This window comes from Salmo salar, chromosome 14, assembly GCF_965601325.2.
Source record: "Salmo salar chromosome 14, fSalSal1, whole genome shotgun sequence".
In the NCBI taxonomy this organism is placed as follows: Eukaryota; Metazoa; Chordata; class Actinopteri; order Salmoniformes; family Salmonidae; genus Salmo; species Salmo salar.
The window spans coordinates 63,707,978-63,722,061 of NC_138304.1; the positions used below are offsets into that span (position 1 = coordinate 63,707,978).

Genomic DNA, 14,084 nt, shown 5'->3' on the forward strand with positions numbered 1-14,084 from the left:
TGCCTTAAGTGTGTGCTGTCCATGTTTGTTCCCTTGTACTTAACCTCTCTAGGGTCGGCGGGACGAAATCGTCCCACCTACTCAACAGCCAGTTGAATCCCGTGGCGCGTTATTCAAATACCTTAGAAATGCTATTACTTCAATTTCTCAAACATATGACTATTTTACACCATTTTAAAGACAAGACTCTCGTTAATCTAACCACACTGTCCGATTTCAAAAAGGCTTTACAACGAAAGCAAAACATTAGATTATGTCAGCAGAGTACCGAGCCAGAAATAATCAGACACCCATTTTTCAAGCTAGCATATAATGTCACATAAACCCAAACCACAGCTAAATGCAGCACTAACCTTTGATGATCTTCATCAGATGACAACCCTAGGACATTATGTTATACAATACATGCATGTTTTGTTCAATCAAGTTCATATTTATATCAAAAACCAGCTTTTTACATTAGCATGTGACGTTCAGAACTAGCATACCCCCCGCAAACTTCCGGTGAATTTACTAAATTACTCACGATAAACGTTCACAAAAAACATAACAATTATTTTAAGAATTATAGATACAGAACTCCTCTATGCACTCGCTATGTCCGATTTTAAAATAGCTTTTCGGTGAAAGCACATTTTGCAATATTCTAAGTAGATAGCTCGCCATCACGGGCTAGCTATTTAGACACCCAAGTTTAGCCCTCACCAAAGTCAGATTTACTATAAGAAAAATGTTATTACCTTTGCTGTTCTTCGTCAGAATGCACTCCCAGGACTTCTACTTCAATAACAAATGTTGGTTTGGTTCAAAATAATCCATAGTTATGTTCAAATATCCTCTGTTTTGTTCGTGCGTTCAAGACACTATCCGAATTGTAAAGAAGGGTGACGCGCACGACGCATTTCGTGACAAAAAAATTCTAAATATTCCATTACCGTACTTCGAAGCATGTCAACCGCTGTTTAAAATCAATTTTTATGCCATTTTTCTTGAAAAAAAGCGATAATATTCCGACCGGGAAAGCGTGTTTAGGTTCAAAGAGAGAGAAAATAAAAACATGGGGTCGACTCGTGCACGCGCCTCCGTCCCATTGTCCTCTGATAGAGCACTTACCAAAGGCACTAATGTTTTTCAGCCAGTGGCTGGAATTACATCATTCAGCTTTTTCCCGCCTTCTGAGAGCCTATGGGAGCCGTAGGAAGTGTCACGTTACAGCAAAGATCCTCAGTTTTCATTAAAGAGAGCCAAGAAGAACAAGAACTTGTCAGACAGGTCACTTCCTGTAAGGAATTTTCTCAGGTTTTTGCCTGCCATATGAGTTCTGTTATACTCACAGACACCATTCAAACAGTTTTAGAAACTTTAGGGTGTTTTCTATCCAAAGCCAATAATTATATGCATATTCTAGTTTCTGGGCAGTAGTAATAACCAGATTAAATCGGGTACGTTTTTTATCCGGCCGTGCAAATACTGCCCCCTACCCCCAACAGGTTAACTCAGCCTCTACACCACCCAGGACTAGGTGGCTCATTGATTTCTGGAGGAAGGCAGACCCAATGTGCAGTTATTTAGTTTTGAGTCTGAGGTAGTTATTGCACTAGTCATGAACCATGTTTACTTCTGTTTGGAAATGCAGTGTGTCATCTGTGAGGTTGACATGCTGTCATCTGCATATTTCACGGCCAAACAGTCCCCTTCGGTGCCTCTTAGATCATTGGTAGGGCTGTGGCAGTCACACAATTTCGTCAGCTGGTGATTGTCAAGCAAATAACTGTCGGTCTCACGGTAATTGACAGTTCATTAACATGACATTTAGAATCTTCTGGCTTTCACACAGCCTACAAGCCACTAATGCAGACGTTTGGAACATCCACTTTTTAAAAAGTCTAAATCCATGTTGTATAGCCTACACCTTAACAATATACATGACCTATATTACATATACAATACATTGCTTCTTTAGACAAGTCTAAAATAAATAAGATATGAAGAAAATGTAGTCTATTTCAGAAGAACAGAATAGCATACTCTGAGTTGTCCTGATATAGCTATGGGCTTCATTTAGCAGACAAGATTTGCTTAGAATTCTGGGGCATTATTTTATAGTATGAAGAATACAATTTAACAAAGCTGAATAAAAAAGGAAGGATATTTTCTCCACAAACGATTTGATGGAGTGCGCACATGCAGTTATTCTGTGTTGAGCAGTTAACGAAGAAATATGCTTAATTTAGCGTTATTAATGTAAATGTAGTTGTTCTACAAATATTGGGCTGTGTTTGGATTTTTAAAACATTGTAAGGCTGCATGATGCGACTAATGATTCGAAAAAAGTAGCTTGAAAGGCATGAACTCTGCTTTGTTTTTTCACAATTTGACAAGCACTTGATAATGCCTAGAATTTCATGGCGGCATCCCCTTTGTGTGGCTGTAATGCACCCTAAAAGAATCCATGCCGTCTACGGCCAGTGGCCATTGTGCCCTTCTCCCTGAGTGCTCCGAAGCACCTCTCACTCACATGGCTCTCCATGTGACTGGGTCTTTCTCACAGGCTACAAGTGAAGACGGACACAGCTGGGACGCAACTGCGCGCGTCCTTATCCAATTCATGTTCCATTAGTAGAAAACGCTATCAAAGGTGACCGCAAATGAAATTATGCATGTAATGCTTTTATTATAAAGGGACATTTTTATGGTGAAAATTAACCTCCCCAAACTTGAACATCACGCGCTGCTTATGTATGCCAGTTAGGCTCTACAGCCCTTGTAAAGTGGATTAATGTGCTTAATTTTAAGAAGTTATTTGGCCACTTTAGTTGTGATACAAACCTTATTAAAACACTATGGGCTAGGTTACTTGAGGTATGCGACTGATTCGAAAAAGTCGCCAAAAAAGTCATTATTTCTTATGCTGGGTGTCGTTCACAAGTGATGATGTATAATTCATAGGTAGGCTTACATTGTCACCCATCAGAATATTCACCCAGCTTAATATTAAGTAAGTTGATAAAATATAGCAGGCTAGCCTACTAGAAAGCTGATCCTCCTATTTTTAGTAGAAGCAATCACTCTGTTTTTTCACACAATTCCATAGCCTATTGAAATGTTGCTCTCATGAAGTGTTTGATTAGATTTGCATTGGTGTCAGAGTGATTAGAGGGACAATAGAGTGCTGAGTACCAGGCAGTTAGCAAGTTTGGTAGGCTACTGATGACCATGAGCAGCATCAGAGCTGGGAGAAGCCTAATTACCTAGACTAAATGGTCTCATTGAATTGACTTCCTTCATGACTCGTGATCGCCGGTGTGGTGGAAATGTGGTCACCGCAACAGCCCTAATCATTGGTGTATAAGTCTACACCAATGAAGAGCTGTTGTTGAACTTGACATACTGCCACCTGTTCAGCAGGAGGTCCAGTACCCACAAGGTAATGCTGGGGTCTGTCTGTAGGTGGGTGAGTTTGTAACAGAGAAGGTGAGGCTGCATGCAGAGAACTCCAGGAAAAGGATGCACACGAGTGAGGCCTCTCCAGGTGTTATGGCACTATGCAACACTGCCAGGACTGCATCCTCCACTGATGTTCTTCCTGTATGCAAACCTTCTTACAATACTTCTATATAGCTTGGTAAACCCCCCCCCCCCCCCCCCCCAGCTTAGACAGATCTTAGATGTCTGCCAGCTCATCTGAGCTTTCCTTCAGTAGCTGTCCTTTGATTATTTTTTTTTTGTCTGGTCCTTTTCACTTTGTTGGATTTGACTCTTGAAGACCTATCTCACCTCCTCCTCAATGGTTTTCTCCATCCAAGGCGTAGAGGTTCAGTTGCTGCCTCTGGCTTTCTGTTACAGTGGAAAAGTCATCATTATAAAAGTGTTGTTTATTGACTAACTGGTCCTTGTCCTTTTGTTTTTCTTCTTGGCTTGCCCGGGTAGGGTTTGCAAGGCCCTGCCAGGCCTGCTTGAGGTTCACTGTGTGGAACATGGTTCCACTAGCTTTTTGTAGTTTTCCTTAGCTTGGGTTATTTGTTGTTTTTCTGTCCTTTGCAGGGTTTTCAGTTCTTGGTTGCCAGCAGAAAAGGCTGTCTTTTTCGTCTTGCTACAAGGGTCTAGCCGTGTGTGTGTAGGCAGGCGCACACGCGTGTAGTTATTCCAGCATTGATTTACTCAGGCACTTCCATAACCCTCTACTCTCCCTTTTTTTATTTTCCTATCCCCACTCCCTGTCTTCCCTCTTTCCTCCAGGCCAAGCACCTGCAGAAGCCCTATGAGATCAACCTGATGGAGGAGCTGACTCTGAAGGGCATCACCCAGTACTACGCCTACGTCACTGAGAGACAAAAGGTCCACTGTCTCAACACACTCTTCTCCAGGGTGAGCCTTGGCACTATCGACCACAAAGGCATGTGAATGTACATGTAGTCTGGAATGTGGGCACAGATTAGTATACCATAGAGCCTTTACAGCCTCGGTGGTTCCCAAACTTTTTATAGTCCCGTACACCTTCGAACATTCAACCTTCAGCTGTGTACCCCCTCTAGCACCAGGTTCAGCGCACTCAAATGTTTTTTTGCCATCATTGTAAGCCTGCCACACAAACACACACACACACATGCTATACAATACATTTCTTAAAAATAAGAGTGAGTGTGAGGTTTTTGTCCCAACCCTGCTCGTGGGAAGTGACAAAGAGCTCTTATAGGAAGGACCAGGACACAAATAATAACAATCAATATTTTTTTTATAAAAAAAAATGTGTCCCCTTTTTCTCCCCAATTTCGTTGTATCCAATTGTTAGTAGTTACTGTCTTGTCTCCTCGCTACACCTCCCGCACGGACTTGGGAGAGGCGAAGGTCGAGAGCCATGCGTCCTCCGAAACACAACCCAACCAAGCCGCACTGCTTCTTAACACAGCGCGCATCCAACCTGGAAGCCAGCCGCACCAATGTGTCGGAGGAAATACCGTACACCTAGCGACCTGGTCAGCGTGCACAGCGCTCGGCCCGCCACAGGAGTCGCTAGTGTTTCTAGCCATTTTGAGCCTGTAATCGAACCCACAAATGCTGACGCTCCACATACTCAACTAGTCTAAAGAAGGCCAGTTTTATTGCAGCTTTAATCAGGACAACAGTTTTCAGCTGTGCTAACATAATTGCAAAAGGGTTTTCTAATGATCAAGTAGCCTTTTAAAATGATGAACTTGGATTAGCTAACACAACTTGTTATTGGATCACAGGAGTGATGGTTGCTGATAATGGGCCTCTGTACACCTATGTAGATATTCCATAAAAAATCTGCTGTTTCCATCTACAATAGTCATTTACAACATGAACAATGTCTACACTGTATTTCTGATTAATTTTTATGTTATTTTAATGGACAAATGTGCTTTTCTTTCAAAAACAAGGACATTTCTAAGTAACCCCAAACTTTTGAACGGGTGTGTTTGCCTTAACAAATCATGCCCAATCAATTGAATATACCACAGGTGGACTCCAATCAAGTTGTAGGAACATCTCCAAGATGATCAATGGAAACAGGATGCACCTAGGCTCAATTTGCTAACATTAAAAAAAAAAAATGTTTTTATTCTGCACCAGATTTGCCAGTTCTTGCTGTGAGATGTTACCTGACTCTTTCACCAAGGCATCTGCAAGTTCCCGGACATTTCTGGGGGGAATGGCCCTAGCCCTCACCCTCTGATCTAACAGGTCCCAGACGTGCTGAATGGAATTGAGATCCGGGCTCTTCGCTGGCTATGGCAGAACACTGACATTCCTGTCTTGCAGGAAATCACGCACAGAATGAGCAGTATGGCTGGTGGCATTGTCATGCTGGAGGGTCATGTCAGGAGTGCCTGCAGGAAGGGTACAACGTGAGGGAGGAGGATGTCTTCCCTGTAACGCATAGCGTTGAGATTGCCTGCAATGACAATAAGCTCAGTCCGATGATGCTGTGACACACCGCCCCAAACCATGACGGACCCTCTACCTCCAAATCGATCCCGCTCCAGAGTACAAGCCTCGGTGTAACTCTCATTCCTTCGACGATAATCACGAATCCGACCATTACCCCTGGTGAGACAAAACCGCGACTTGTCAGTAAAGAGCACTTTTTGCCAGTCCTGTCTGGTCCAGCGACGGTGGGTTTGTGCCCATAGGTGACGTTGTTGCTGGTGATGTCTGGTGAGGACCTGCGCTACAACAGGTCTACAAGCCCTCAGTCCAGCCTCTCTGTCTGCAATAGGCTGATTCTGAGCACTGATGGAGGGATTGTGCATTCCTGGTGTAACTCGGGCAGTTGTTGCCATCCTGTCCCCCAGGTGTGATGATCAGATGTACCGATCCTGTGCAGGTGTTGTTACACGTGGTCTGCCACTGTGAGGCCGATCAGCTGTCTGTCCTGTCTCCCTGGAGTGCTGTCTTAGGTGTCTCACAGTATGGACATTGCAATTTATTGCCCTGGCCACATCTGCAGTCCTCATGCCTCTTGCAGCATGCCTAAGGCACATTCACGCAGATGAGCAGGGACCCGGGGCGTCTTTCTTTTAGTGTTTTTCAGAGTTAGTAGAAAGGCCTCTTTAGTGTCCTAAGTTTTCATAACTGTGACCTTAATTGCCTACCGTCTGTAAGCTGTTAGTGTCTTAACGACGGTTCCACAGGTGCATGTTCGTTCATTGTTTATGGTTCATTGGACAAGCATGGGAAACAGTGTTTAAAACCTTTACAATGAAGATCTGTGAAGTTATTTGGATTTTAATGAATTATCTTTGAAAGACAGGGTCCTGAAAAAGGGCCTTTTCTTTTTTTTTTTGCTGAGTTTATATAAAAAATAATTGTTACTACATAATTCCATGTGGTAATTCACAGTATTGATGTCTTCACTATTATTCTACAATGTAGAAAATAGTAAAAATAAAGAAACCTGTGAATGAGTAGGTGTGTCAACTTTTGACTGGTGCTATACATTTGTATGGGGCTCCCGAGTGGCGCAGCGGTCTAAGGCACTGCATCTCAGTGCTTGAGTCACTACAGACCCTGGTTCGATTCCAGGCTGTATCACAACTGGCCGTGATTGGAAGTCCCATAGGGCGGCATTGAAAATAAGAATTTGTTCTTAACTGACTTGCCTAGTTAAATAAAGGGTAAATAAATAAAATAGATTGGGATGTCCAACAGGTCGATCACAAGCTTACCAGCAGCTCACCTAATGAGTAGCTCTCCAAACAATTCTCAAAGGAAATGCAATTTTCACATGTTCCATTGCATGCTGTCATGGCCAAATCTCACAAGTATCAGACACCGCATGCTTCTATCTAATCAAATCAACATTGAAATCCCAACCATGCTTAGCCACTATTGACTTAAAGCCAAACCTAACACAATATCAGCCAAATAATTTCCAGCAATATTGCCCCGTCTGTCTGTGGTACGCTCATTTGTCTATCACTCTGTTTGTAGTCAGTTGATGTGATAACTGTCTTTTGGGTTGAAAGAAATACTTTCCCCCAAACCTTCTCAATTAAATGTTAATTGCAAACTAAGCTTACCTTGAGTAAGTTTATCATTTGTATCTATTATTTTCAAACTTTGCCATGAAATGAGCAGCAGCAGAACAGAACCATCGCCGGACCGGCACATTAGATGGCACATTCCTCACTTGCTAGATGCGCGATTTAAAGGGGATTTACACTTTAATCAAAATGTGTTATTTCTCTTCCAGCCCTATAAATAAATTGTCCTCTGATGTAATTTCAGCATTGACATGGACTCAAAACATCCTATGTTTCTCTATCAACAATTGTTATTGAGAGTGAAAAACAAAAATGAATTTAAACCAAATAACAATATAGTTTGAGTAAATATCACACACTTTTTTTTGTTTGTCCAGACGAAACAGTCTGTCAAGTTGCTAGCTCATGTCTAAATTCTCACACTAAATACAAACTGCAATTCCAACCACAAAATGTCTTAGTTTTGATTTTAAGTCTCAAAATAAAAAAACTTGCCTAGCTAAAAGCTACATGTAGTTTTTTACATTCTATTTTTGAGGGCCACGTGTTGTCATGGAACATAATAATCTTGTTTCCAATGAGCAACTCTGCTGCAAATCCAGTGCATATTGAACGTTGAGATTGCCGAAAGGCCAATCTCTTTGCAATGTCCGGGAAAAGTTGGAACCGCAGCCACTGATCTTTTAAACCCACTTCAGAAATGTTTACATTCATGTTAAACAATTGCCTAAGACCTGCCCGAACCCTGTATTTGTTTTTGTTTAAGGCTTTGAGATTCTCATTATAATGAAAAGTGCTATATAAAGTACATCTCTGATTGTTTGTTAGTTTTAACATTTCCTTTCAGTTGCAGATCAATCAGTCCATCATCTTCTGTAACTCCACCCAGAGAGTTGAGCTGCTGGCTAAGAAGATCACCCAGCTGGGATACTCCTGCTTCTACATCCACGCCAAGATGATGCAGGTCATCGATTTAGATTCACGCTTATTGTCCTACAAGAGGAAAATCTGCAGCCACTTTAAAGGAGGGGAAACGTTATCAGGGGTTGGAACCGAAATTATTTTCCAATCGTTTCGTTCTGAGCATAACTTTTTTTGTTCCACTGTTCCGACCAGCAAAATATGGTTCTGAACCCATTTAATCCCCAAAAGAGTAACGGCTTATCTTTCCTTTCTGTTCCTTTTTTAAACTTCTGAAATTGTATTTATTTTTTGCTCGACATTGGTGAAGTAATTTAATCAGTGTAGATAGATCAGCTTGCTATGGAGAAGGCAAGCTATTTACATGCATTGGACAGACGAGTGAAGGATGCGACTGAAATTTGCCAGGTCGAGCGAGGGTGGAGGAGGCTTTACTTGAAGCGCTGTGCATCTTATGACATGCATCTGAATTAGGCCCACAGAATTATACCTACGAAGGAGTGGCTTCTATGAAGGAACTTTGAATGTCTTTTGAAGTAACAAGCTTGTGTGTGCAGAGCGGCAACAGAATTAAAATAAAAAATAATGTCTTACCTTACTGTAGTTAATAAATCCAATGTGAAACATGATCACTGCAGTATTCTTAACTAGAATTGAAAAGGTTAATTAAATCTTTAATTAAAAATATATCTTCCTAACTTCTGAATCACTCTTGTAACTTCAGTAGGCTACTAGACTATGCTTCTGAGGGGCAGGCAGACACTTCTGGCAGGCAGACACTAGAATACATTTGAGTGACAGAGTGGGCTTTGTTTTATTGTGGGACTTGCCCTGAACGTAAAAAATGTTATTAACCGGTTCCCATGCTTTTAAAATAACGGTTCTGTTCCGGAACTGTATAGATCACTTTCATTTGTGGTTCTGATTCTGTTCCTCTAACAATTTTCTGTTCTGTTACCTGAACCGGTTCCAACTCCTGATTTTATTATTATGGTCTACAAACCATACCAGATTTAATGAAGAACAGATTTGTATTTATTGTCCTACAAGAGAGAAATCTGACCAAAGAGGAGACGACCTTTGGACAGAAATATGGGGAATATATGAGTTTGTGCTAGTCAATGTATGGGAGCCATGAGAAAATATGCAATTCTGAGGTTGTGTTCAGTGCTCTCATGCAGTGTTCTTTTACAGGAGTACAGAAATCGTGTGTTCCATGACTTCAGAAATGGACTCTGCAGAAATCTTGTCTGCACTGGTACGTGTCCACAGGGCTTTAAAGTGCGACCATTTTGGTCGCATATGCTCCTAAATATTTAGCTGTGCGACCTGGAATATTAATTTGGGAGCACCATTGTGTCCAGATTTTTTTTATTTTTTATAATTGTTGTAATGATTAGGCTTCTCTGCACTGTTGTCAGAGTGCCCTAGAGAAAAAAAGCGAGTGCATATTCGTTAGCATCATGGCTGTACCCAGGCACGTTAGCGTCATGTTTGTAACCCCCCCCACCCCCCCATATTAGAGACGGGTCAATAATATACCATGATGAATTTGATTGGAAAATGACTTTATAAACATGAAGTCAGGCAGCTACTGGCTTTCTGTGGTTTGAGACCTACAACACATAGTCCTACCGTAATTTATGAATGGATCCCTCTCGCCGCAAATAATGCTTTTGGTTTTGCCCGGTCCTCAGAGGCCGGGGTTTGTGAAGGGTAAATAAGTTGAGGTAGGCCTCTTTCACTCGCTCTCCTCTGTTCTTAAACAAACGCTAAAACTTGGAACAAATAAAATCGTGCAGTCAAATTTAACATACTAAATTCATAAGCAAGAATTATATTGAAAAGGCTCATTTTTCAAATGGACAAAGTTTCTATTGCGAAGCGACAAGATGTGCATCTCGTGTCTGAGTGCTATTTCTCAAAACGAGTGATAATTGGTAATGGTCATATAAACATTTTAACATATCTGGTTTGTAGTATGCTACAGAACAAGGGCTGTTTCTCTGAACCTCAGGCAAAAGGCTTAAGCAACCCTGTTTCTCTCCCCAGCCAGAGGCAGCCTGTCTCAGACTCTGGCCAGTAGAAGCAACTAGGGCTGTTGTGGTGACTGTATTACCGCCACACCGGGGGTCACGAATCAGGAAGGCGTTCAAATTCCGCGTCACAGTAATTAGGCTTCACCAATCTCTGATGCTGCTGATAGGAAGATTGGTAGGCAACTAATGACTAACTGCCTGGTACTCAGCACTCTATTGTCCCTCGAATCCCTCTTACAGCAATGCAAATGTAATCGAAAATCTCATCAAACACTTCATGTTGTGCAAAATGTCAATAGGCTATGCAATTGTGTGAGAAAACAGTGATACCCTCTACTAAAAATAGGAGAATCAACTTTCTATAGGCCTACTATATTTATTTCTCAACTTGCCTCATATTAAGTACATTGCTTATATTTACAACAGGAGTATACCCTGGCTGGCATGAAAATAAACCACGGGTTAAAACGTCCTCCATTCGCTATATTAAGTGCATAGATGATGTGCCCCCCCCCCCCCCCCCCCCGCTGCTCCTGTTTTAATACAGGTGCATGATAATGGTCCATTCTAAATCAAAAGAAATTTCACACATATATTATTTAGTATATGTGAAGACAAGATTAAATCAAGACTAGTCTGATGGGTGACAATATTGGCACTTGTGAATCATATCATCACTTGTAAATGATGCCCAACATAAGAAATAATGCCGTTTTTTGTGACTTTTTCGATCAGACGCACACCTCAAGTAGCCTAGGCAAAAATATTATTTTGTTTCCCAACTAAAGTGGCCAAAAAAACTTCTTAGGTATCGGACCCTTTAAAAAAAATATAGATATTATAATTTTTATTCGCCTAAAATGATACACCCAAATCTGACTGCCTGTAGCTCAGGACCTGAAGCAAGGATATGCATATTCATGATACCATTTCAAAGGAAACGCTTGGAAGTTTGTGGAAATGTGAAATGAATGTAGGAGAACATAACACACTAGATCTGGTAAAAGATAATACAAACATGCGTTTTCTATTTTTTGTTGTTCCATCTTGGAAATGCAAGAGAGGCCATAATATATTGCAGTTTAGGTGAAATGTAGGTTTTGGCCACTATATGGCAGCAGTATGTGCAAAGTTTCAGATTGATCCAATGAAGCATTTCAATACTGGACAATATTTTGTATCAAGTCTGCCAAAATGTGCTGAATTGGTCAATTGATACATTTTCAAGTACATAACTATAGAGAACAAACAAAAATTATATGGTAATACAAAATATAATTTTACACACTCCCAGGAATGTCATACATGATGGATCATCAGCTTATACACTTTCACACATCTAGCGGGGTTGGTGTGGAGCCAGAGACAGCAGGGGTCCAAACTGTAGAACCCAGTTCCTAGATTGACATAGGCTAGTGCTTTTGCTGTTAGTTAGGCCTACTCATATTGTTGGCAGACGAAAAGTAAATGTGGACAGTTCTTCCAATATCTTCAATATGCACCTCGGAATTGGATATGGATGCGCGCAGTTGCATCTCTGTGTCTCTCCACTTGTGGTCTGTGAGAAAGACCCAATTACGTGATGGAGCACGCAGCACCCAGGGGGAGGTGCACAACGGCCGCTGGCCGCAAAAGGCATGGATTTTTTAGGGTGCGTTACATCCACCGAAGGGATGCCGCCGTGAAATTCTAGGCATTATCAAGTGCTTGTCAAATTGTGAATGAGTGACTGATGTAGTGTATACAGCCTGCGCAAAAAAAACAAAGCAGAGCTCATGCCTTTCAAGCTACTTTTAAGTTGCATCATGCAGCCTTACAATGTATTACAAATCCAAACATATAGCCCAACATTTGTAGAACTAAAGTTACATGAATAACTCTAAATTAAGCATATAGGAATACCTATTTCTTTGTTAACCGCTCAACACAGAATAGCTGCATGTGCACTCCCTCAAATCGTTTGTGGAGAGAGTATCCTTTCTATTTTATTCAGCTTTGTTAAATTGTATTCTTCATACTATAAAATAATTCCACGGAATTCAAAGCAAATCTTGTCTGCTAAATGTAGCCCATAGCCACATCAGGACCTAACATAAGGACAATTCAAAGTATGCTATTCTGTTCTTCAGAAATAGACTACATTTTTTTTCATATGCTTCTTGAGACCTGTCTAAAATAATGTATTTATTGTGAAGGTGTAGGCGATATAACATGGATTTAGGAAGCCAGGAGATGCTAAATGTGTGTATGTTAATTCAAGGTCAATTACCTTTAGACCAACAGTTTTATTTGCATGACAATCACTGGCTGACAAAATTTGGTGACAGCCACATCCCTAGCAGCAACCTATTCTCTATTTATTTTCTATAACTGATTTGAAGGGGAAGCACTAATCATGTTTATGCAACCTAATAATGTACCACCCGTTTAGATGGTACAATGATTCTCTACAAAATTAGGTGAACTTGGCGGTATACTGTATTTCGATTTTTGTACGTTCTGTAACGATATGTGAATGTTTGGTTAAGTGATAAGTGATTTTAAGTGTTAAGTGATTTTTTGGGGGGTTTACTCCACTACTTGAGTCCTCTCTATCTATGCCGCTTTCCACACAGACCTATCCCCGCCCAGTCACTCAAGGAGCGCATTTGTTGTTTCTTGACCACGAGACACTTACGTTCAGTCTGCATGGTCAATGCAGCACATGCAACATTGTTGATCACAACGATGCTGTTCTCACTTTGCTTCTTAATATAAATCCACTAGTATTCTATAATTACACTTAGTTTGTTTCTTACATCTGCAAATGGCTAGTTTGTCTTTTCTTAGCAAGTTGGGCCTCAATCGTGTGAGCCGCTAATCGCTAGTTAGCTGGCTGTACTGAGTCAGAGCAAACGTAACTAGCTATATAGCCTGATAGTACCAGTGACGGTGTAGACCTAAATCGGTATGTTTGTGCAACAGTACCTGCTAAATCAGAGGAATACGCAAAGCATGAATATGTTAGCTACATGAACTAGTTAAGAGAACATTCAATGTAGCTAAAGATTATAGGGTCCCCTAGGAAACACTTATTAACACTTCGGTTCCTACCCTGTCACAATAACTCCATCTGATATTTTCATTTGTTGTCATGTCAAACAGTAGTGTTTGAAGTTCCCACTATATTCTAATTATTTTACATTTTAGTCATTTAGCAGAAGCTCTTAACCCTAATCCAGAGCGAGGTAGGGTCACGGGCTACTCATCAAACAAATTTAGAACTTTTGTCATTCAAAAACATAATACCATCGCTTATTTTTTTATATACCATGATATATTTTGGCTATGTCCCACCAGCCCTAGGCAAACTATTTTATAATTTTTGCAACCAGGAAATGTCTGAGCAAATTCTGCATATTGCACGTCCATATGAATTTTTCTGAATATTTTGTTTGGTTATATCAGATTTTACATGGGTATGTAGTACAGTTGATTAAACTGTTTTATGGTTTACTGTTTGAAACAGATCTCTTCACCAGAGGTATTGACATCCAGGCCGTCAATGTCGTCATCAACTTCGACTTCCCCAAGAATGCTGAGACATACCTGCATCGCATCGGACGATCAGGTACGG

The 14,084-nt window shown here is 40.9% G+C and overlaps 1 protein-coding gene across 3 annotated transcripts in view; it reads left to right on the plus strand.

Annotated features, from left to right (window-relative positions):
- The window catches only part of LOC106570129 (putative ATP-dependent RNA helicase ddx6), a 56,967-nt gene that overhangs the window by 23,464 nt on the left and 19,419 nt on the right, over positions 1-14,084 (plus strand). For all 3 annotated transcript variants that reach the window (XM_014142165.3, XM_014142164.3, XM_014142163.3), the window contains 4 exons: positions 4,240-4,368; positions 8,356-8,472; positions 9,624-9,687; positions 13,977-14,078. In XM_014142165.3, coding sequence (XP_013997640.1) covers positions 4,240-4,368; positions 8,356-8,472; positions 9,624-9,687; positions 13,977-14,078 — 412 coding nt within the window. The remainder of the gene's footprint in view (positions 1-4,239; positions 4,369-8,355; positions 8,473-9,623; positions 9,688-13,976; positions 14,079-14,084) is intronic.